General features: G+C 35.1%; 1 protein-coding gene across 4 annotated transcripts in view; it reads left to right on the top strand.

Annotated features, from left to right (window-relative positions):
• The window catches only part of TM2D1 (TM2 domain containing 1), a 140,059-nt gene that overhangs the window by 32,096 nt on the left and 86,105 nt on the right, over nucleotides 1-21,858 (top strand). For 2 of the 4 annotated variants that reach the window (XM_059899049.1, XM_059899039.1), the window contains exon 5: nucleotides 5,579-5,652. In XM_059899049.1, coding sequence (XP_059755032.1) covers nucleotides 5,579-5,652 — 74 coding nt within the window. Of the gene's footprint in view, nucleotides 1-5,578; nucleotides 5,653-6,013; nucleotides 6,099-20,180; nucleotides 20,311-21,858 lie in introns of those variants that run through there. The other 2 variants (XM_059899029.1, XM_059899060.1) reach the window with 2 other exon arrangements.

Here is a 21,858-nt window from a genome sequence, read left to right as displayed (position 1 = left end):
TTTCTTTTTAAGTAATTTAGTGTTGAATGTGATACTTCATTATATAAATTTTACTTTAGGATTAAATAAGGGAATGTGTTGAGGGTGAGATTAAATTAAATTTGATAAGATCCAAACATTCCTTTAAGAAAAATTTTCTTTCTAGTTATTTGAAATTTCTTTTTATTCCAGAACTATTACTTTATATATAGCTTTATTTCCTTTAATTGACTTATTCTCATTATACCAGTGTTGCTTTAGCTGGAAGCCTTTTTTCACCATGAAGCCTTATTTTTCTAATATTCCATCTTTGTGTGTGTTTTTTTTTTTTTTTAAAGAGCAGGTGATATACAAGCTAGCTTTTTATTTTTATTTTTTTATTTATTTAAACACTATTTTATTTATTTATGGCTGTGTTGGGTCTTCGTTTCTGTGCGAGGGCTTTCTCCAGTTGTGGCAAGTGGGGGCCACTCTTCATTGCGGTGCGCGGGGCCTCTCATTATCGTGGCCTCTCCAGACGCGCAGGCTCAGTAATTGTGGCTCACGGGCCTAGTTGCTCCGCGGCATGTGGGATCCTCCCAGACCAGGGCTCGAACCCGTGTCCCCTGCATTGGCAGGCAGATTCTCAACCACTGCGCCACCAGGGAAGCCCCATCTTTGTGTTTTTAACCATGTTAACATCTGTGATTTTTTTAATATGCAATAACTGGTACATTTTGTTTTGCCCATTGTAGCATTAAAAGATTATGGATTCTCAAAGATAATAGCTCTTTTGGAGCAGTTAATGGGGGAGAGATACTCTTTTCATAGTGGTATTACTTTTAAGTGTAAATATTTTCTTATTACAAGAATAACAAAATGTTGTATGTTTTTAAGCCCAAAATTTAAAAATCTTTGGTTATATTATTCTTGTTTTCTTCTTGAGTTTGGAGTTACTAGTTTGCACTGGTATATCCACAGATTGTAGGAGAAATAAAGGTAAAGGGATTTTTTTTTTTTTTTTTTTTTTATGGCTGTGTTGGGTCTTCATTTCTGTGTGAGGGCTTTCTCTAGTTGTGGCAAGTGGGGGCCGCTCTTCATCGCAGTGTACAGGCCTCTCATTATCGCAGCCTCTCCTGTTGCAGAGCACAGGCTCCAGACGCGCAGGCTCAGTAATTGTGGCTCACGGGCCTCGTTGCTCCGCGGCATGTGGGATCTTCCCAGACCAGGGCTCGAACCTGTGTCCCCTGCATTGGCAGGCAGATTCTCAACCACTGCGCCACCAGGGAAGCCCAGGTAAAGGGATTTGTAGGTTAAACTCTTCTAAGATTTGAAAGCTCTCCTTTATAGGTATAGACACAAAAAGAATAGTGATAACTAATTACCAAATCGTTATAGAATGCTTGGGATTTGGCAAACAGCAACTTCAGTATGAAATAATCTGCATTCTCTAAAATAGTTATGCAGAAACAAGTGTATTTGCACGACTCAACCTGCAATAAAACAAAAAATACCAAAATTTTTTAAAATACCAAAAATGAGTCTCTGTTCTTTTTATTTTATACCCAAATAAATTCTTTTATTGAATTTGTGTACTTTTAAATGTAAAGTTTAAGTTACTGAAGTATGAATAAAGTACACTAAAAACATGAGCTTTATTAATGTCATCTGGCAGCATAATCTTTTTGGAAGAATATATCTACAATAGTAATGGTTCAAGATAAAAATGGGTCCTTCTTGTTTGGAAACATTGTTTATTAGAATTTCAAAACAATCTCTAAAATCTAAATATAATATTTCTTTGCACAATAAGATAAGTAAATAGGGTCTGTACAAAGAGACCTAACAAATTTTTACTTGGACAAAAAAGTCAATCTACTTTTGGTGGTTCACTAATACTTCCCCATCTTTTAGAAGCTGGTATTGGTGCTCAAAATAATGAAATCTGTAAGAGTAACGGTTTGCATTGGTTTTTGCCGAATGCTTGGCCTCTGTGCACTGGTGCCGAATTGAATCTCGGAGACAGAGTTTTGGGTGAAGTAGAAAAGGATAGCTTTATTGCTTTGCCAGCCAAAGGGGGACACAGCGGGCTCCTGCCCTCGAAAACTATGTGTCCCACCCAGGAGGATGTGATGAGGTGTTTTATAGCGATAGTTCAAGGGTGGGGTTGCTGACAAGACTAGGGTGTGTGCAGGGCCTGCACTTCTCTAATCTGGCCTCAGGGAATCTTGATGTGCTTCTCTGGTTCCTGGCCTCAGGTAGTTTCTTGGCTGCTCCTCCCTTGATTAGCAACTGTTTGAGTCTGCCCTGTGGAACTCAGAGAAGGTCATGGAGGCTGGATCCTCTTCCCTACAAACAAGAAAACGGGGGACAGAAAGACTTCTGTGCCCAGGGGCCCCACAGGGTTCTGCTCGTTTTCAGTTTTAATAAATGCTGTTTAGAATGTATGCTACTTTGTGTTTTTCAAGTTGATCAGTGTTTGTTTATAAATAAGATAACTTAACTATTGATATATTTTATTCCTTCAGTAGCCATATTGACTAGGCACAGAAATGACACAGCCCTGACTTCAAGTTGCTTGTGGAAGGATAGGGGAAGTTAGACAAATAAATATATACTAAATCATACCATGGGATATGTGCTCTGCTGAAAGTTAAGGGCAGGGTGCTAGGAAGCATCTAGGGATGGCATTAAATTCATCCTGGAAGCATTAGAGAAAACTTTCCAGAAGTTTTAAAAAAGACGATTAAGAGTTAGCTAGATGATTGGGAATAGTGGGGGGCAGCGGAGGAGGCAAGGCAGAGGACAGCATAGCCCATATAAATGCAGGTATGAGAGCACAGCACATTGGAAGAGAACTTCGGGTAGTTTGACTGTAACGCAGACAGAAGGAATTTGCAAGAGGTGAGGCTAGGTTAGATGATGCTACTGTAAATGATGTGGATTTATGCTGTCTAAATTTCTCAATTATAATAATAATTGTAATATAGTAGAAATAGTGGTAGCACAAGTAGCAGCTGGGCTAACGTTTATCATATGTTTGCCATGTACCATGTACTATTCTAAGTTTTTACTTTGACTCATTATCTCTTAAAGTGCACATATTTAAAATGTACAGTTTTATAAGTTAGACATGTATACCCCTGTGAAACAACCACCATGATCAAGATAATGACCATATCTGTCACTCCCCAAAGTGTCCCCATGCCTATTTGTAATCCCTGCCTCTTGGCCCTCCTTGTCCTGCTTTTTCCCAAGCAAGCACTCACCTGCTTTCCATCATTGATTAGTTTGCAGATTCCTTAAATGCTTAAATATCATCTTGGATCTGTTCTATAGTTTCTTAAATGTGTTACTCCAGGAGTAGGTAAAATTTACCAAAGTTCCAAATACATGTATCTAACATTTTATCTAATATTTATCTAATTTATCTAATATTTTATCGGAACAGGAACCTGTCGTGTTCAATCTTCTGAAACATCCTTACAGAAGGGGTTCAGCAACAGAATATCTAGACTTTAATTGACTCACTATCTTTCTCTGTTTTGCGTGTTATCACATTACTTTGCCAATAAATATACTTCTATATCATTGTTTTAAAATGACTGCATAGTATTTTCTCCTATTGTTAGGTGTATCTTAACTTCTTGAGACAATTTCTCCCTGTTAGATACTTAGATTGTTTCTAATTTTTTGATAGTCATACAGCAGATATTTATTAAACTCAGTTTCTGTCACATACTGTTCCAGGAATTGACTTGAATAAGACAGATAAGAACCCTGCCTTTAGGAGTTTACATGGCATAGGAAGAAAGAGAAGGAATGCACAAACCAATGAGTGATTTCTGATCAGCACCATGACGGAAATAAATAGGGGAGATGTGATACAGCGCTGGGGCTGCTGCGGGGAGCAGCATGCTGGGTTACAAAGACTTCTCTGCAGAAGTGGCCTGAGATGAGAAGAGCTACAGGGAGAACATCACCGGAAGACGGGATGGCAAGGGCAAAGGCTCTGTCTGACATGGTTACATTTTTTTCATACAGTAGCAGTTCATTAAAGACAAACTTTTTTTGACCATTCTTAATATTCTTTTTGTAAACAAGTTGAAGGAAGGGAAACTCTGTGGTATTTCCAATGCTCTGTGAAGAGGGATACATTTCAGAAATAAAATAAGTGAGTGAATGGATGTAATACATATACTGAGTGAGTGGATAAAGTTCCTTGGGCAACTATAGTAAAATGCAATGAATGAAAAAAATAATTAAAGGAGTTGTTATGTAAGACAGTGGATAAAAAGTTAGGGGTCTTTAGGAGACAGAAAAGCTGAGAAAATTTATCTATTCATTCAACAAATATTGAGCATCTACCATGTGCCAGGCAATGTTGTAGGTAATAAGGACACAGAATTAAACAAGACATATAAAAGACCCTCCCCTAACAGGGCTTCCATGAGACAGATAGTAAACAATATAAAATATTAGGTAGGTAGTAAGTATTTTGAAGAAAACTAAGTGCATAATTTTATATAGTATCTATATTTTAAGTTTTAAAATCATTTCCAATATGTTTTATCCCAGTACTTACAACATTGTTCTACTGTATATCTAATACTAATAATGAGGGGGTGGGGTGGGTGGAAATAATCTAATTTACCTACATATTTCAGTCTTTTTAATGTATTTCCAAATGTGTGCAAGAGGTGATCTCATCCAATTTTACAATTTTAGCTGGTATATATTTGTAGTTGATGCTTAGAACTACCCTTTCACGAAGAGTCTTGCTTCATACCATTTTTATATCTCAAATGGGATATCTGGAAAGCAACTCAAGTTTAAATATAGAAGAGAGATTACTCATCCCACCCCCACCCCCAATCTGCCTCTTCTAATTTCATCATTATATTTTTGTGTTATATCATTGTATATGTCCTAGATTCTATGCTCTATTATCATCTATTTTAGTACCTTAGCTTTAAGGTTGGAACCAAGGACAGAGGTGTATATAGCTGACAGAATTGTTGATTTTTGACTAATAAAAATAAAAAACATAAGATGCTTAGGAAAAAAGTACAGTATAGGAGATAACTTCAAGATAATTGGGTTACTAATAGAATTTTGCTATTTAACTACAAGATCAATGTTTTTTTCTGATTATTTTTTCTGTGCCTTGACAGTCTATTTATTTGAACTTTCTAATGTAAATGCGTATTAAAATTTGGATCCATAATGTATTAAGTCTAAATAAATAAATAAGGATTTTAAGACTAAAAGATGTTCTGTAACTCTGGTATAATGAGATTTAAAGATTTATTTTCTTAGAAGAAGTTTTGTAAGATTACAAAACTTTTCTCTTAAGAAGTTTTGTAAGATTACATTGAGTTTTTATTTCAGTTCTTATTATTTATTTAAGTGAATTAATTTTGTTTTGGCTTTTCTAAGTAGAGGGCCCTTTAAACTTTTCTCATATTTTTAGGTGAAGATTTGATGTTTTTAAAGTGTTAATTTTATATTGTCGATATAAAGCATTTGTGGTATATATAATGGTTTATTGGGAAACGGAAAAGTTTATTAATATTTATAGGACTTTCCAGGTTGTAAATGACTTTACCTTCTTTTCTAGGTTTGTTAAAGTTTTGCACTGTAGGATTTTGTGGAATTGGGAGCCTAATTGATTTCATTCTTATTTCAATGCAGGTAAGTTAGTTTCAATCTAGAAGATGAACTTCTTTTACATTCAAATTTGAGTTCTGTGATATATATGTTAGAAAGCAGTTAGGAATGCTTTTTCAATTTTTCTTCAGATGCTAGATCTAAAGGATCACGGCCATGTTTTCAAGTTGCATTTTCCAACCTGTGCCAATTAGCAGTTCTAAAAGACATAAGAACTTCATTAACAAGGATTCTGTGCTCTAATATGATTTGTAAATGTGAGTTCAGCTGAGTTATAGAGATTTCTTTACTGGAGAACTTCTCAGAATCTTTATAGTTTGTATTATGAATCTCTAAGTGGGATTGAGGTTATATTTCAAGCTTATTGTTTCTTTTCCTGTTACAGCCACATTGTCAATTACTATAATAGGATACTGATGGGAATCTGATATTTACATATGAATATGTGGAGGCAGAAACAAGATTTTTTTTGCACTGGACAGGTACTCTATACTAGCGTTCTCTTGGTTGCAAATTGTAGAAACTGAAATGCAGCTAGCTTAAGCCAAAAAGAGAAAAGGAATGTCTGGGCGCTCTGTGGAAAATCTAGGAGAGGGGCTGGTCTCAGGCAAGACCCAATTCATATAATCAAATGATGTGTTCAGGACTCTCCTGCTCTTCCTCTCTGCTTCTCTGTGTTAGCCTCGTTTTCTCCTGCTGCAGTGGTTTGTGAAATGCTCTTACACGTTTAAAAGTGCCACCAGATGTTTTCTATTAAATTATACTGAACTGGTTGTGGTTAACTCATGAGGATTCTTAAAGAGATGAATTTATCACAACAAATGTCACAAAACAGCATTTCAGTAAGCATTTATAGAGCACCTAATGTCTTCAGTAAATGTGTCAGTATGTATTTAGATTATCATCAGTTTTGCTCTTCTTTCTCATACAGTATTTCCACTCCTCAATTCTGTCTGCTTGATGTTATCCTTATGCTTTAAAAGAAAGTCAAAATCTAGATTTTTGGTAACATACTGTGAGGAGGGGACCATACTGTGAGGAGGAGGCAACATATGGACCAATAAGATATCAGAATTAAACAAGGAAAATATTTGGTTTTAAAGTTGGAATTTTCCTGTCTTTATTCATAAACATATGCCTAACCAAATATCCTGCCTTCTCTGACTGTGGTACAGGCAAGCAGGCATGAAGAGGCTAAGGTACTTGTGCACATATGCTTGGAAATGGGTTTCTCTGAGGATCCAAGGAATTTAATGTATTATTGGGATTCTTTGAGATACACAGAATTCTGCGTCTTTAAAACCCAACCATTTAGTTAATATTTCACACTAGGTTCTTTCTTTGGTGATATCAGTGCTTTGTAGCTTTATTTATATCAAATTATAGAGCTTATTTGATTCAGCCACTATTTTCTAGTACATGTATACCTAAACTTTTCAGAACTAATAGTTCTTAAAGATCTAGAATTGAGACTATTACATCAACAAATTATTGAGGTAGAATTAGAATGTTTGAATTTCTACAGTAAATTTCCCTAAATAAGACATTTTAATAGGGATGGCTACTTTAGACTGCTTTCAGATTAGGGGAAAAATAAATCATTTTTCAAAAGTAGCCAAATAAGACATGCATCCTTATTCTACATGTTGTTTAATATACTTAACATGTGATGTTGACTACATTAATTTTAGAGAATTTTTTTCAGCCAAATAAGTTTTTACTATAAATATCATAAACTATGTTAATATTTTTGTCCTAAATATATTTTTTCAATTTCTCATAAACCTTTTACATTCTGTCTATCATCTTTTTGTTTATTCTTCTTTCCTTACTCATTCTCTCCATCCCCAGTTTTTTTTCTTTTTGCCGTTAAATATTATTCCCCAGTGAGTTGCAGTATTTTTCTTTTGGGCTGTGATCCCAGAAACATATTGTGCATGAACTCAAGACCTATAAAAACATACTTTGCTTCACAGTGTTTATAACAAAAATCCAGAAAAATCCTCTTTAAAAAAATAGGTCTAGTTATTTCATGGGTTTTTTTAAATAATTTTTTTTTCTAAATTTATTTATTTGTTTTTGTTTTGTTTTGTTTTGTTTTGGCTGCATTGGGTCTTTGTTGCTTCGCACGAGCTTTCTCTAGTTGCGGTGAGCAGGGACTACCCTTCATTGTGGTGCGCGGGCTTCTCATCGTCTTGGCTTCTCTTGTTGCTGGGCACGGGCTCTAGAGCGTGGGCTCAGTAGTTGTGGTGCACGGGCTTAGTTGCTCCGCGGCATGTGGGATCTTCCTGGACCAGGGCTGGAACCCGTGTCCCCTGCATTGGCAGGTGGATTCTTAACCACTGCTCCACCAGGGAAGCCGTAGTTATTTCATCTTTGAACTGAAACAATATAAAGTGTAACACATATATTACTAAAGTAAGTAAGCTTTAAATGTAGCTATATTTACTAAAAATACTTTCATGAATTTATCTGTTAGTAAACTTTTGAAGTTTCTTCTGTTTGTTTTTTGTTCTTAAAAAATATGCAGATGGCACTGTGTGAATGAATGGTATAAAACAATATGTAGAATTAATTCTTTTGTTGTATTCAACAAAATCTAAATCAGTGACACATGGATAGCATACGGTTTTTCAATTATAGGCAACCATTGTATATAACTGTATATATAGTTGCTGTATATATAGTTATTCATAAGGCAGGTCTGAAGATTTTAAAACACTCATTGTTTTGTGCTTATATTTATATATATCATGATGGATAGATTAGATAATTTGGTCTTTTATCAGAAAAAATATGAGAATATTTGATTTCATTTAAATCTCTTTTCTCACTCACACAATGAATATTTTTAATTATACCAAAACCACTGATGTGTACTCCACCAACAAAAAGGAAAGAAAATTGATTGTGTTAAGTGGAGACAAGACAGCCACAAATCAGAAAGATGAAGATGGGTACAGGGAAAATGGAAATATGCATTGGAATGTAGAAAGTTGTTGAAGGAAGTATGTCAGGGTTCTTCGTGACAATTTAAAAAAATTCTATGCATCGTGGAAGAAATTACTTTTATTTTCACTCCTATTAACATTGCAGATACAACATTGTAAAACAACTATACCCCTATTAAAAAAAAAATTACAGAGTAGATTCCTTAAAGAACTAATAACTATATAAGCAGCAAAATACACAAAGCAATATAATCTCCAAGACATTTTTTGAATTTTATAAATAAATTTATTAAATATCTCATTAGTTTGGCATTTAATATATGTAACTCATTTTAGCCCTGGGTTATATACTGCTTTTGTATTTTTTTTTAACTTTTATACACCAGGTTTGATTTTTCACACATAAATTTCTTGAGAAAAAAAGATTTTTATTAATCTCCTGTAGTACTAATAGTGTGCTCAACATAGAGTATGCTCTCAAAATTTTTGCTGATTTGAGCTGAATGCAGTATACCTTGTGAAAAGTGTGGCTTTGTGCCAATTACAGGGAAGATGAGAGGCTAAAAATGGTAGTTTTAAAAGAGTGATTGCTCTTCTTTAGGGCTTTAAAGTTCTAAATTTCATGGGTCACTTGAGAGGTAATGAACAAAAATAAAAGTTGGTATGATAAAGTAGAAATAGGTATAAGTTGGGGTCCTTGCCCTAAAGGAACTTAGAATCTGACCCTCCCCAAAGTGGTGTGAGAATAACATCCCACTTATAATCAGAAATATGTCCGTTGGAACTGCAAGCTGAAAATAAAAGAAGAGTTATCTTGATTTTATCTTGTTTAAATTCTTGAATTTTACTAAAAATTTTAAAAGCCTAGGCTTTTCAGTTTAGAGCGTAAATAAGGCTCAGGTTAATAGGTTCACTTCTGTGTAAGCCAGTTTGTTTTGTCAAAGACATATCCTATGCCCTTGCTCCGTGAAATACATGCCATTGATCAAAAGTACTAAACGTGTAATCACCCTAAATCTATTTCCAGCACTGGAAAAGTTGGTCAAAGTCCTTGATAGTTCACTAGATGTAGGACAGCAATATATAAAAACTAGATATCAAGTCTTTCAAATAGTTCTCTGTATTATTTATTTAACCCTGGTGTGATTTACTGGGGAAGTGAACTGGAAAATGGAGGAGAATGATAATTTGGGTAGTCTGTGCTTTGTCACATCATCTCAATTAAGTATCAATAGATTTCACTTAGTTCACTTACCTGTGGGCAGATTTTTATTTAGTGAATTAAAGGAATGTTCAAAAAACAAAGTAGTCCTGAGACTGAGCCCAACGCTGTGTTTTCCTCAGGAGATATGATGCTGAATCCTATTCATTTCTTGAGGAATGCTGTTTATATCGGTCATTAAGGATTAATACTAACCAGTCTTTAAATCAAATGAAGTCAGGGGATATGAATGTGTAACTTCCGGCATTGTGTGGGAATTTTGGTGCTTAATTAAAATGTGACAAATTAGATGTTTTTAATGGTTTTTTGTTAAAATTAACGACATACAGAAGTCAGCACTGGACGCAAACATGTAATTTGACTTTTAAGAGAATATGAATTTACTTCTTTGGGGAACTGGGGTGGACACAGGTTGCATCATTATCCTCTAACTGGAGACAGCTGTGTCATTTTACTTTTTTTACCAGGTCTTCAGGAGATGATATGATCTTGCATTCTTTTTAATTTAATATTTGCATTCTTTATATGGAGAAACTCATCAGTGGATCAGATAGAAAAATGGTATATTGATAGAGTTGCATAAAATGTTAGTTTTTGCCCTTCACTCCTTAATTCATTCATAACATTTTAAATGTATAAGATATTTGAGTTACTTAAGCCGTCTGACTTCAACAACAAGGCAAAGCCAGTAAATGAGGGATCACATCTGTTGATAAAGTTTAGGTGTTAAAGTAGTTACTGGTAACCATCTTTTTTCCTTTAATTTATTTTTATTAGAGTGATACTTAAATATATACAAACAAAAATACATTTTCCACTAACAAAATCAGAAGTTTATAAATTACAAACAGAACTACAACACTGTTAAAGTTCAAATAAGGTAAGCTCTTTTTTGTGTGGTAAAATAAATATACAATATAAAATTTGCCATTTTAACCTTTTTTTAAGTATACAGTTCATTGGCATTAATTACGTTCAGAATGTTGTGCAACTGTCACCACTACTTCCAAAACTTTTTCATCACCCAAAACAGAAACTCCGTACCCATTAGGCAGTAACTCCCCATTTCGCTCTCCCCCAGTCCCTGGTAACCTCTAATCTACTCTGTCCTGAAGAATTTGCCTACTTTATAGATATTTCATATAGTTGGAATCGTACAATATTTGTCTTTTTATGTCTGGTTTATTTCGCTTTGCATAATGTTTTCAAGGTTCATTGATATTGTGGCATGTTTCAGAATTTCATTCCTTTTTATGGCTGAATAATAATGTTCCATTGTATGTATGTACCACATTTCTTTTATCCATTCATCTGTTGATGGACACTTGGGTTGTTTCCACATTTTGGCTATTGTTAATAATGCTACTATGAATATTTGTGTATAAGTATCTGTTTAAGCCCCTGTTCAATTCTTTGGGGTATGTATCTAGGAGAAGAAAACTTTTGCAGAAAGCTAATTGAAGAAAATATTTTCATGACCTTAGATGGGTTAAGTCTTCTTAACCAAGATCTCAAAAACGTAAACCATAAAGAAAAAAAAATCATTGAATTTGATACATTAAAATTAAGAAATTCTTTTCTAAAAAGAAGATCATAGACCAAGTTAACAGTTAATAGACTGAGTTAAAGAATACTAGCAACAGGAATTGATATGTGGAATATACAAATCAAAAAGAAAATGATAGGGAACTTAATAGTTAAATGAGAGCCATAAACTAAAGATGATTCACAAAATCACCCAAATAGCTAATGTGTAAATAAAGAGATACTTCTGGGCACTTAACCCAAAATACTCATACTTCTGTCCACAAGGGGACATTGTACAAATATGTCTCTTGTAGCACTGTTTGTGGTAGCAGGAAGTTGGAATTAACCTAGTTGTGTACACTAATTGGAGAATGGATGCATCTTCTGTAACACTAGGCAGCAATTACAGGCACTTACCTAGATGTACATACAGCTACATGGAAATGTCTTAAAATCTTAGTGTACTGTGAAAATCGTTTGAAATTGAACAAGATCCAAAACAATATCACTTGGATAAATTAAAAATGCATATTTATTCAAAGAACATCACATGTTTTTCAAGAATAAATATGTTTCAAAGTCATATACCAAGTTAAGTAAATGCCCATTATTTGTGTGGGTGCCTGTGGGTGGGTGAGTGGGGTTATGGAGAATTATAGTGGAGATCAAAGATTAAGAACAGGAAAACAGGAAATTTGATGATCACTGCTTAACATTCCTGACTTTAATGTGTACTTCTAAAGTTTTCTGATTTACTCTTCTTGCTGTAGACTTTGCACCTATAGAAAAGCCTACTCCTTTAAGTAAACAATTCAAGATTTTTTGCATTTAGGCTGCAAATAAAATTTCATGGTGAAAACAATCAAAAATGACAGGAAAGGAGAAATTAAATTTCACCCAATTCCTCCAAACCACCGCCAACCATCTGCACAGAACAAGGGTGTGGTAGGACAAAAGATACGTCATATCCCTGGAACCTGTGAATATTATCTTATTTGGAAAAAGGGTCTTTGCAGATGTGATTAAATTAAGTATCTTGATATGAAGAGATTATTCTAGATTATCTGGATGGGCCCTAAATCCAATGACAAGTATCCTTATAGGAGACAAAAGATTAGACACAAACACCTGCACAGAAAAGAAGGTGGTGTGAAGACAAAGGCAGAGATTGGGGTGATGTGGCCACAAGCCAAGCCATGCCAAGGGGCACCTTAGAATGGATTCTCCCCTAGAGTCTCTGTAGGTCATATGGCTGCACTGATAACCTTGATTCTAGACTTCTGGCGTCCAAAACTGTGAGAGTAAATTTCTAGTTTTAATCCACTAAATTTGTGGTAATTTGTTACAGTAGCTGCAGGAAACTAATGTAGACGAATATGAAGTTGTTTTCTTGTGGTTTTAGGGCTTCTCACACAAGAGACATTGACACCCTTTGTACAAAATAGCTTCCCACAGTGTAGTGGCCCTCCTGTTTTCCCTCTTGGAAGACCTGTAGTAACCTTTTGGTCTATTAATTGTTAAGTGGTCTTTCTTTTCCCAATAGATTTCAAAAAATCTGCCCTAGCTTATCAAACAAATACTTCATGCTATAGAATTTGGCTTCAGGCTATTTCGTAGGAGAGAAATAAACACATAATTTTAGGTTTCATACTCTATTGTCAATGAACAAGTGGACATAGGCATGTTTAACTGAGTAAAATATTTCTCAGTATGAGATATTTTTTAAAATTTGTAGTTTTATATTTAACAGTACAATAATATACTTATAATAATTTATATATCGTATATTAACACATATATGTGGAACCTAGAAAAATGGTACAGATGAACCGGTTTGCAGGACAGAAATAGAGACACAGATGCAGAGAACAAACGTATGGACACCAAGGGGGGAAAGTGAGGGGAGTGGGGGTGGTGGTGGGATGAATTGGGAGACTGGGATTGACATGCATACACTGATGTGTATAAAATTGATGACTAATAAGAACCTGCTGTATAAAAAAAAAAAAAATTCAAAAATAATTTATAATTGGCACTGTATTTTACATAAGTGTATAATATAGATGCTTAAAAACAGGTTTAATTTTTAATTTTAGTGAGGGAATATGGACTTAAATAATTGAAACCTTTACAGCTGATAGTTTTCTTAAAAATTAAGCAGGGAGAGCAGTTTCTTCTTTGCTGGGATAATTGATAGAAAAGGATGTTGACAATACCTTGTAGAGTTGTTTGCATTTAAATGTCAGTCAAACAAGATATAGAACTTTAAAAGTACCATACAGATTCGTTTATTCTATTCCTCAATTTACGGCTAAGAAAAACGGAGATCCAGAGAGGATTGATCCTACAACTAGTTATTGACAGTTTTCTCTTCAAGATTTCCTTTCTAATGCTTTATTTACCACACTGACTTAATTTGGTTGTCTTTGGAGCAGGTCTTCAAATTGTTTTAGCAGAGAATAGCAACTAGTGCTATGCTTTGGTGATCTGGCAGTGGTGTGTAGGAGGCATTGAAGACAAGTGCATTATCTGGAGTTTTGGCTATGAGTAACAGAAACCTCAATTTAAATTGACTTTAATAACGTGGTAGTTTATTATATTATATACCAAGGATCTGGAGATATGGTAGTTCTAAAATTTGTTAATTTAGAGCTTAAAGACAAAGTGAAAGACCCAAATCCATTATTCCCTCCTTCCCTTCCTTCTCTCCCTCCTTCCCTTCCTTCTCTCCCTCCTTTCTTCCCTTCTTCCTTCCTTCTCTTTGCCATCTTCAGTTCCTTTGGTTAACACCACTTGCTATGTAGTTACTTTCAGAGGCGGAAAAACATCTCTTTTTCTCTCACACATATCTTCTTAAAAGCAGATAAGCCTCCCATTGAACTTGTCTCATAGATTATTATCTCATTGGTGATTGATTACATGCCCAGGCTGAACCAAACCCGTGGAAAGAGGATGGAATTATCACCATAGAACTAGTTGTTGAGGAGCTAGAATTACATAGTTTGAGGGGAAAGAAATGCTGTAATAAGATTGCTAAATTAGATACAAAATTGGATCATGTATTAATAAGTAATTAAACTATAATCTTTGGAGCTATCTTCTCTACAGGACAGGGGAAACAAAAGACCAAAACAACACCGTATCATTTTTCTATATGTTAACTGGTAATGTGACAAGATTGTAAATCATCTGGACCCTAATCAATTTTTAGTTAAATAGTTCTATTTCCTGAGAGAGTCAAATGAGCTGCAGGTGGGCTTATTAGAAATGCATGATATTAAAAGGCCATCCAATCTTATATCTTCCTTATTTCCAACTTCTGAATACTTTTTTTTTCAACAGGGATAAGTGAGATTGTCAGAGGAGATGGCATAGGAAGAAAAAAATAATAGGACAAAAGGCCCGGTTCCAATCTATGCACATATTCCAAATTCGGCAACTTTTTACCATATGACTTGCAAATTCGGCTAGTTTTTACCATATGACTTAACCTACTTCTACTGGCTGGGCTTTCCTTTTTCTTTGTTTCCTTTATATCATCTCAAAACATGAAATTCTAGTCACCCATTCTTTTCTTTCTTTGCTTAATACTCATAGTAGTTTCCTCTGTGACCTTACCATTAAAAAGGTTTTAATTTATACTTAAATTCATAAATAACATTCATAAATGTCAAGACAAAGCAATTTGATCTTTGGAGGAAATCCCCAAGTACGTGACAGCACCTAGCATGGTATATAGAACATAAATGCTTTGTAAGTGTTATTTGAATATTAACATTTATAGTTCACTAGAATAAACTCCCTGTTGTTAGATTGTATCTTATTCACTGTTCTGTGTATAATGCCTAGCACAGTGCCTGGACTGTAGGAATTAAGTATTTGTTGAATAGTTTTTAAAACCAAATTTATTTTTAAAATAAAGAATGCGCTACAGCAGTGTTCTTCAAACTCTGGTTGCATAACCCCTAAAAGAAATTTTTTTTTAATCCCTACCCTTTGCATGTTTTAAGTTGACATTTAAGTTTTGTCCTAAGTTTAAATAGTTGCAAAGGATATAATTTCTAGTTTGCAAATATTGACATATTTAAATAAAACTGTTACCTCAATTTTAAAATGTATCCAACAGACTATAAATACCATAGAATTTAAAATATCATTGACTTTAAAAAGACATGAATGAACCCTTCACTATTATAATTTTTACATTGTTTCTTTTTCTCCTTTAATTTTTATTTCTATTCCCATTCTCCAACAGAATTTTACCCCAATATGGTTTTTTTAATCTTTTTTTAAAAATTGAATTGAATTTATATTTGGCTGTGTTGGGTCTTTGTTGCTGCACGCGGGCTTTCTCTAGTTGCAGTGAGCAGGGACTACTCTTCATTGTGGTGCACGGGCTTCTCATTGCGGTGGCTTCTCTTGTTGCAGAGCACAGGCTCTAGGTGCACGGGCTTCAGTAGTTGTGGCACGAGGGCTCAGTAGTTGTGGCTTGCAGGCTTAGTTGCTCCGTGCCATGTGGGATCCTCCCGGACCAGGGCTTGAACCCATGTCCCCTGCATTGGCAGATGGATTCCTAACCACTGCACCACCAGAGAAGTACCCCCAATATGGTTTTTTTTTTTTTTTTTGGTTCTTCATTGTTCTACTCAGTATATTATACACTTTAAATTTTAGTTTTCTTAGTATTGCCTCTACTGAAATTTTCACAAACTCATACAAAATATAAATTTCCTTAAAATCATCTATTTTTATCATTAAAATAACCTCTCTACAATGTCTTGAGATGTTCAATACCATGAGAGTTGCTAAACCAAGAGCAAAGAATCAAATAACCTCTCTTCTATTAGAATGCAACATGGCCGGTCAACTGGTTTTCTATGTCAGGTCTTCTTTAGAAAAAAAAAATGATGAATATTAGCTTATTTTAAATATAATTTCAGGGCATAGTTTTGCTACACATTATTCTGTTCAAGTTGAATAAAGAAGAAACTTTAAATAGGAGCAACTCAGATTTTAAACAATGTGCATTCATTACATACAAATTGGAAATATATTTATAAATATATATATATTTTTTAACATCTTTACTGGAGTATACTTGCTTTACAATGGTGTGTTAGTTTCTGCTTTATAACAAAGTGAATCAGTTATACATATACATATGTCCCCATATCTCTTCCCCCTTGCATCTCCCTCCCTCCCACCCTCCCTACCCCCAATATGTTTTTATGCTTGAAAATCTTCTACTGATCATATCATTCATTAAAATATTAAAAATTTTTCTGTGATTTCTGGATTGAGTTGTCATTATAATTACTGATATACAGTTGATCAAAATAGCATAAACATGTTACAAATATTAGCAAATTATTTTTAAGCTAAAAAGAGTAAAATTTTACTAGGACTGCATCTTTTTTTTTTTTTTAAACATCTTTATTGAAGTATAATTGCTTTACAATGGTGTGTTAGTTTCTGCTTTATAACAAAGTGAATCAGTTATACCTATACATATGTTTCCATATCTCTTCCCTCTTGCATCTCCCTCCCTCCCACCCTCCCTATCCCACCCCTCTAGGTGGTCACAAAGCACCGAGCTGATCTCCCTGGGCTATGCGACTGCTTCCCACTAGCTACCTATTTTACATTTGGTAGTGTATATATGTCCATGACACTCTCTCACCCTGTCACATCTCACCCCTCCCCCTCCCCATATCCTCAAGTCCATTCTCTAGTAGGTCTGTGTCTTTATTCCCATCTTGCCACTAGGTTCTTCATGGCCTTTTTATTTTTTTCCTTAGATTCCATATATATGTGTTAGCATACAGTATTTGTTTTTCTCTTTCTGACTTACTTCACTCTGTATGACAGACTATAGGTCCATCCACCTCACTACAGATAACTCAATTTTGTTTCTTTTTATGGCTGAGTAATATTCCATTGTGTATATGTGCCACATCTTCTTTATCCATTCATCTGATGATGGACACTTAAGTTGCTTCCATGTCCTGGCTATTGTAAATAGAGCTGCAATGAACATTTTGGTACATGACTCTTTTTGAATGATGGTTTTCTCAGGGTATATGCCCAGTAGTGGGATTGCTGGGTCGTATGGTAGTTCTATTTTTAGTTTTTTAAGGAACCTCCATACTGTTCTCCATAGTGGCTGTATCAATTTACATTTCCACCAACAGTGCAAGAGTGTTCCCTTTTCTCCACACCCTCTCCAGCATTTATTGTTTCTAGATTTTTTGATGATGGCCATTCTGACCGGTGTGAGATGATACCTCATTGTAGTTTTGATTTGCATTTCTCTAATGATTAATGATGTTGAGCATTCTTTCATGTGTTTGTTGGCAATCTGTATATCTTCTCTGGAGAAATGTCTATTTAGGTCTTCTGCCCACTTTTGGATTGGGTTGTTTGTTTTTTTGTTACTGAGCTGCATGAGCTGCTTATAAATCTTGGAGATTAATCCTTTGTCAGTTGCTTCATTTGCAAATATTTTCTGCCATTCTGAGGGTTGTCTTTTGGTCTTGTTTATGGTTTCCTTTGCTGTGCAAAAGCTTTTAAGTTTCATTAGGTCCCATTTGTTTATTTTTGTTTTTATTTCATTTCTTTAGGAGGTGAGTCAAAAAGGATCTTGCTGTGATTTATGTCAGAGTATCCTGCCTATGTTTTTCCTCTAAGTGTTTTATAGTGTCTGGCCTTACATTTAGGTCTTTAATCCATTTTGAGTTTATTTTTGTATACAGTGTTAGGGAGTGTTCTAATTTCATTCTTTTACTTGTAGCTTTCCAGTTTTCCCAGCACCACTTATTGAAGAGGCTGTCTTTTCTCCACTGTATATTCTTGCCTCCTTTATCAAAGATAAGGTGACCATATGTGCATGGGTTTATCTCTGGGCTTTCTATCCTGATCCATTGATCTATATTTCTGTTTTTGTGCCAGTACCAAACTGTCTTGATTACTGTAGCTTTGTAATATAGTCTGAAGTCAGGGAGCCTGATTCCTCCAGCTCCATTTTTCGTTCTCAAGATTACTTTGGCTATTCGGGGTCTTTTGTGTCTCCATACAAATTGTGAAATTTTTTGTTCTAGTTCTGTGAAAAATGCCATTGGTAGTTTGATAGGGATTGCATTGAATCTGTAGATTGCTTTGGGTAGTAGAGTCATTTTCACAATGTTGATTCTTCCAATCCAAGAACATGGTATATCTCTCCATCTATTTGTATCATCTTTAATTTCTTTCATCAGTGTCCTATAATTTTCTGCATACAGGTCTTTTGTCTCCTTAGGTAGGTTTATTCCTAGATATTTTATTCTTTTTGTTGCAGTGGTAAACGGGAGTGTTTTCTTAATTTCACTTTCAGATTTTTCATCCTTAGTATATAGGAATGCAAGAGATTTCTGTGCATTAATTTTGTATCCTGCTACTTTACCAAATTCATTGATTAGCTCTAGTAGTTTTCTGGTAGCATCTTTAGGATTCTCTATGTATAGTATCATGTCATCTGCAAACAGTGACAGCTTTACTTCTTCTTTTCCGGTTTGGATTCCTTTTATTTCTTTTTCTTCTCTGATTGCTGTGGCTAACACTTCCAAAACTATGTTGAATAATAGTGGTGAGAGTGGGCAACCTTGTCTTGTTTCTGATCTTAGTGGAAATGGTTTCAGTTTTTCACCATTGAGGACAATGTTGGCTGTGGGTTTGTCATATATGGCCTTTATTATGTTGAGGAAAGTTCCCTGTATGCCTACTTTCTGCAGGGCTTAGGACTGCATCTTTTGAACAAGATGTGACAGAGCATATTTTTGGACTCTTGATTAAAAGAGATTTCCTGAAATCCAATATTTTGAATTATCCCCTTCTTTGACACATCAGAGACTTTTATACCTCATGGCAATGTGCCATCATAAGATTCAGGGTGTGCCTTACTGTAGGTATGCTTTACTGTTGTCAAGTTGGAGAAAGGACCACAGTGAAAGCAAAGAAATGGGCAAGGGACCTAGCATGCTGCTTTTAAGCCTAGTGTGGTATCAGGTGGATCAGTTTTACAAAGAGTATTTACTTGAATTAAGGATATCAAAATGAATTCCCTTGAAACTATCTGGGTCTACATATACCTTAGTAAATCCTTGTGTACCCCTAAGGCTACAGTGTGAAGATTATTATCTTAAAGGATAATAGAGAGATCATGTTAAGTGAATTGTCACAAATGTGATTAAATGGACAAGATTATTGTGATTAGCATGGATGAGCTTTTTTTTTTTTTTTTTAAATCTCTTCCTTTTCCATTCCATGTGGTTCTGGTAGGATTGTCAGTCATCCTGTCTCATCTCCCAGAGGGATCCTGGCCTGGCCAATATTATTCGTATTACCTTGGATTCAGTAATTTGTTCTGCAACAGGTGTAACAACCAAGCAGATCAATGAAAGTTCTTCCCTGAAATTGGTATATAAACACTGAGGAAGAAAATTTAACTTTCTTTCTGTTGGGAGCTGCTGAGCTGCAAAGATGTGTATCTGGAACTGTTGGCAACCAATTGAGAGTGCCTGTCTGCAGAAAGAAGGCAGGCAGAGCTACATGAAGAGGCAGGGATGCCAAACCAAGGGCCTTGTGGGGCATGGGGCTTCAGTCGTTGAGGCCCTTAGTTCCTGCAGCTCTCTTGATTCTGTGAGCTTCCACAGTGTGCTTTGCAGCTACATGAGCCACAATTACTTTTTTTTGCTTGAGTTAGAGTTGTATTTCTGGTGCTACTGAAATAATTGTATTAACACCTAAGAAAAGTAAACTCAAAGTATTTTTAAAGTATCTTTTGTAAAATGGGTAATTTGGAAAATTTTCTCTTCTAGATTGTTGGACCTTCAGATGGAAGTAGTTACATTATAGATTATTATGGAACCAGACTTACAAGACTGAGTATTACCAATGAGACATTTAGAAAAACGCAGTTATATCCATGAATATTGTGTAAAAGAAACAGTAAGTGATATGTATATGTAATCTTAATTATAGTATATTATCTGTATAAAATTATGAGAATTTGAGAACCAGGGGAAATTTAAGAGATCATCTAGTATTGTAAACCTGTCTTTTTGCTTATCAGGAAGGCAGGTCTCTAATCTTTTTTCATTTTTTAAAATTTTTATTGGAGTATAGTTGCTTTACAATGTTGTGTTAGTTTCTACTGTACAACAAAGTGAATCAGCTATACATATACATATATCCCCTCTTTTTTGGATTTCCTTCCCATTTAGGTCACCACAGAGCATTGAGTAGAGTTCCCTGTGCTGCACAATAGGTTCTCATTAGTTGTCTATTTTATACATAGTATCAGTAGTGTATATATGTCGATCCCAATCTCCCAATTCATCGCACCCCCCCCTTCCCCCTTGGTATCCATACGTTTGTTCTCTATGTCTCTGTCTCTATTTCTGCTTAGCAAATAAGATCATCTATACCATTTTTCTAGATTCCACATATATGCGTTAATATACGATATTTGTTTTTCTCTGTCTGACTTGCTTCACTCTGTATGACAGTTTATAGGTCCATCCATGTCTTGCAGGTCTCTAATCTTTTTTTTTTTTTTAACAAACATTTTATTTTATTTTATTTATTTATTTATTTATTTACTTATTTATGTATGGCTGTGCTGGGTCTTCGTCTCTGTGCGAGGGCTTTCTCTAGTTGCGGTGAGTGGGGGCCACTCCTCATCGTGGTGTGCGGGCCTCTCACTGCCGCGGCCTCTCTTGTTGTGGAGCACAGGCTCCAGATGCGCAGGCTCAGTAATTGTGGCTCACGGGCCTAGTTGCTCCGCGGCATGTGGGATCTTCCCAGACCAGGGCTCGAACCCGTGTCCCCTGCATTAGCAGGCAGACTCTCAACCACTGCGCCACCAGGGAAGCCCATCTAATCTTTTATAAAGCATTTTTGTATATGCTCATTGCTCCTGCAGTTCTCAATTCAGACTGTTTCTTTGCAGTGAATATAGTTAAAGGACAAGGTTCACAAGAAAAAAATAACATCAAAGCAAAAAGATATCCCATAGTTTTATATAATGGTTATGATGAAAGTATGTGTTATAGATGATAAAGCATATCTTTTCTACTGTCCATCCTTCTTAGGGTCAGTATGATCCTTAAACCTCCTTCTTCTCTTTTCCTAAACCTGAAAGTTGATAGAGTTTCAACCCTGAACTACTATAAGTACTTATTTTAACCTGAAGTTTGGCCCTGCCCACGAGAATTATTAATTGGCTTTAGAACTGTCTAGCAGCTTTCAGGGAAGGCAGAGAGAAACATAGGCTGAATGTTTTGGCCACAGTCATAATCCTAGGATTTTTAGTTGACTCTATCTCAGAGAGTGCTTCTAGAGTCCAGAAAGGGACTAGACATTCATTTTCTATGTTTAATGTATAAATAGGATATGAAGTATAATTTTGCCCTTAGGGTAGATTTTTTTTCTTTTCTCACAGTAAAATTATGGGATATGCTTTATAGTTATTGCCATGAGAGTTGAATGCTGACA

This window comes from Balaenoptera ricei, chromosome 1 (genome assembly GCF_028023285.1).
Source record: "Balaenoptera ricei isolate mBalRic1 chromosome 1, mBalRic1.hap2, whole genome shotgun sequence".
Classification (NCBI taxonomy): Eukaryota; Metazoa; Chordata; class Mammalia; order Artiodactyla; family Balaenopteridae; genus Balaenoptera; species Balaenoptera ricei.
Note: the sequence above shows the minus strand (reverse complement) of the source record. Positions and strands in the feature narration are given on the sequence as shown.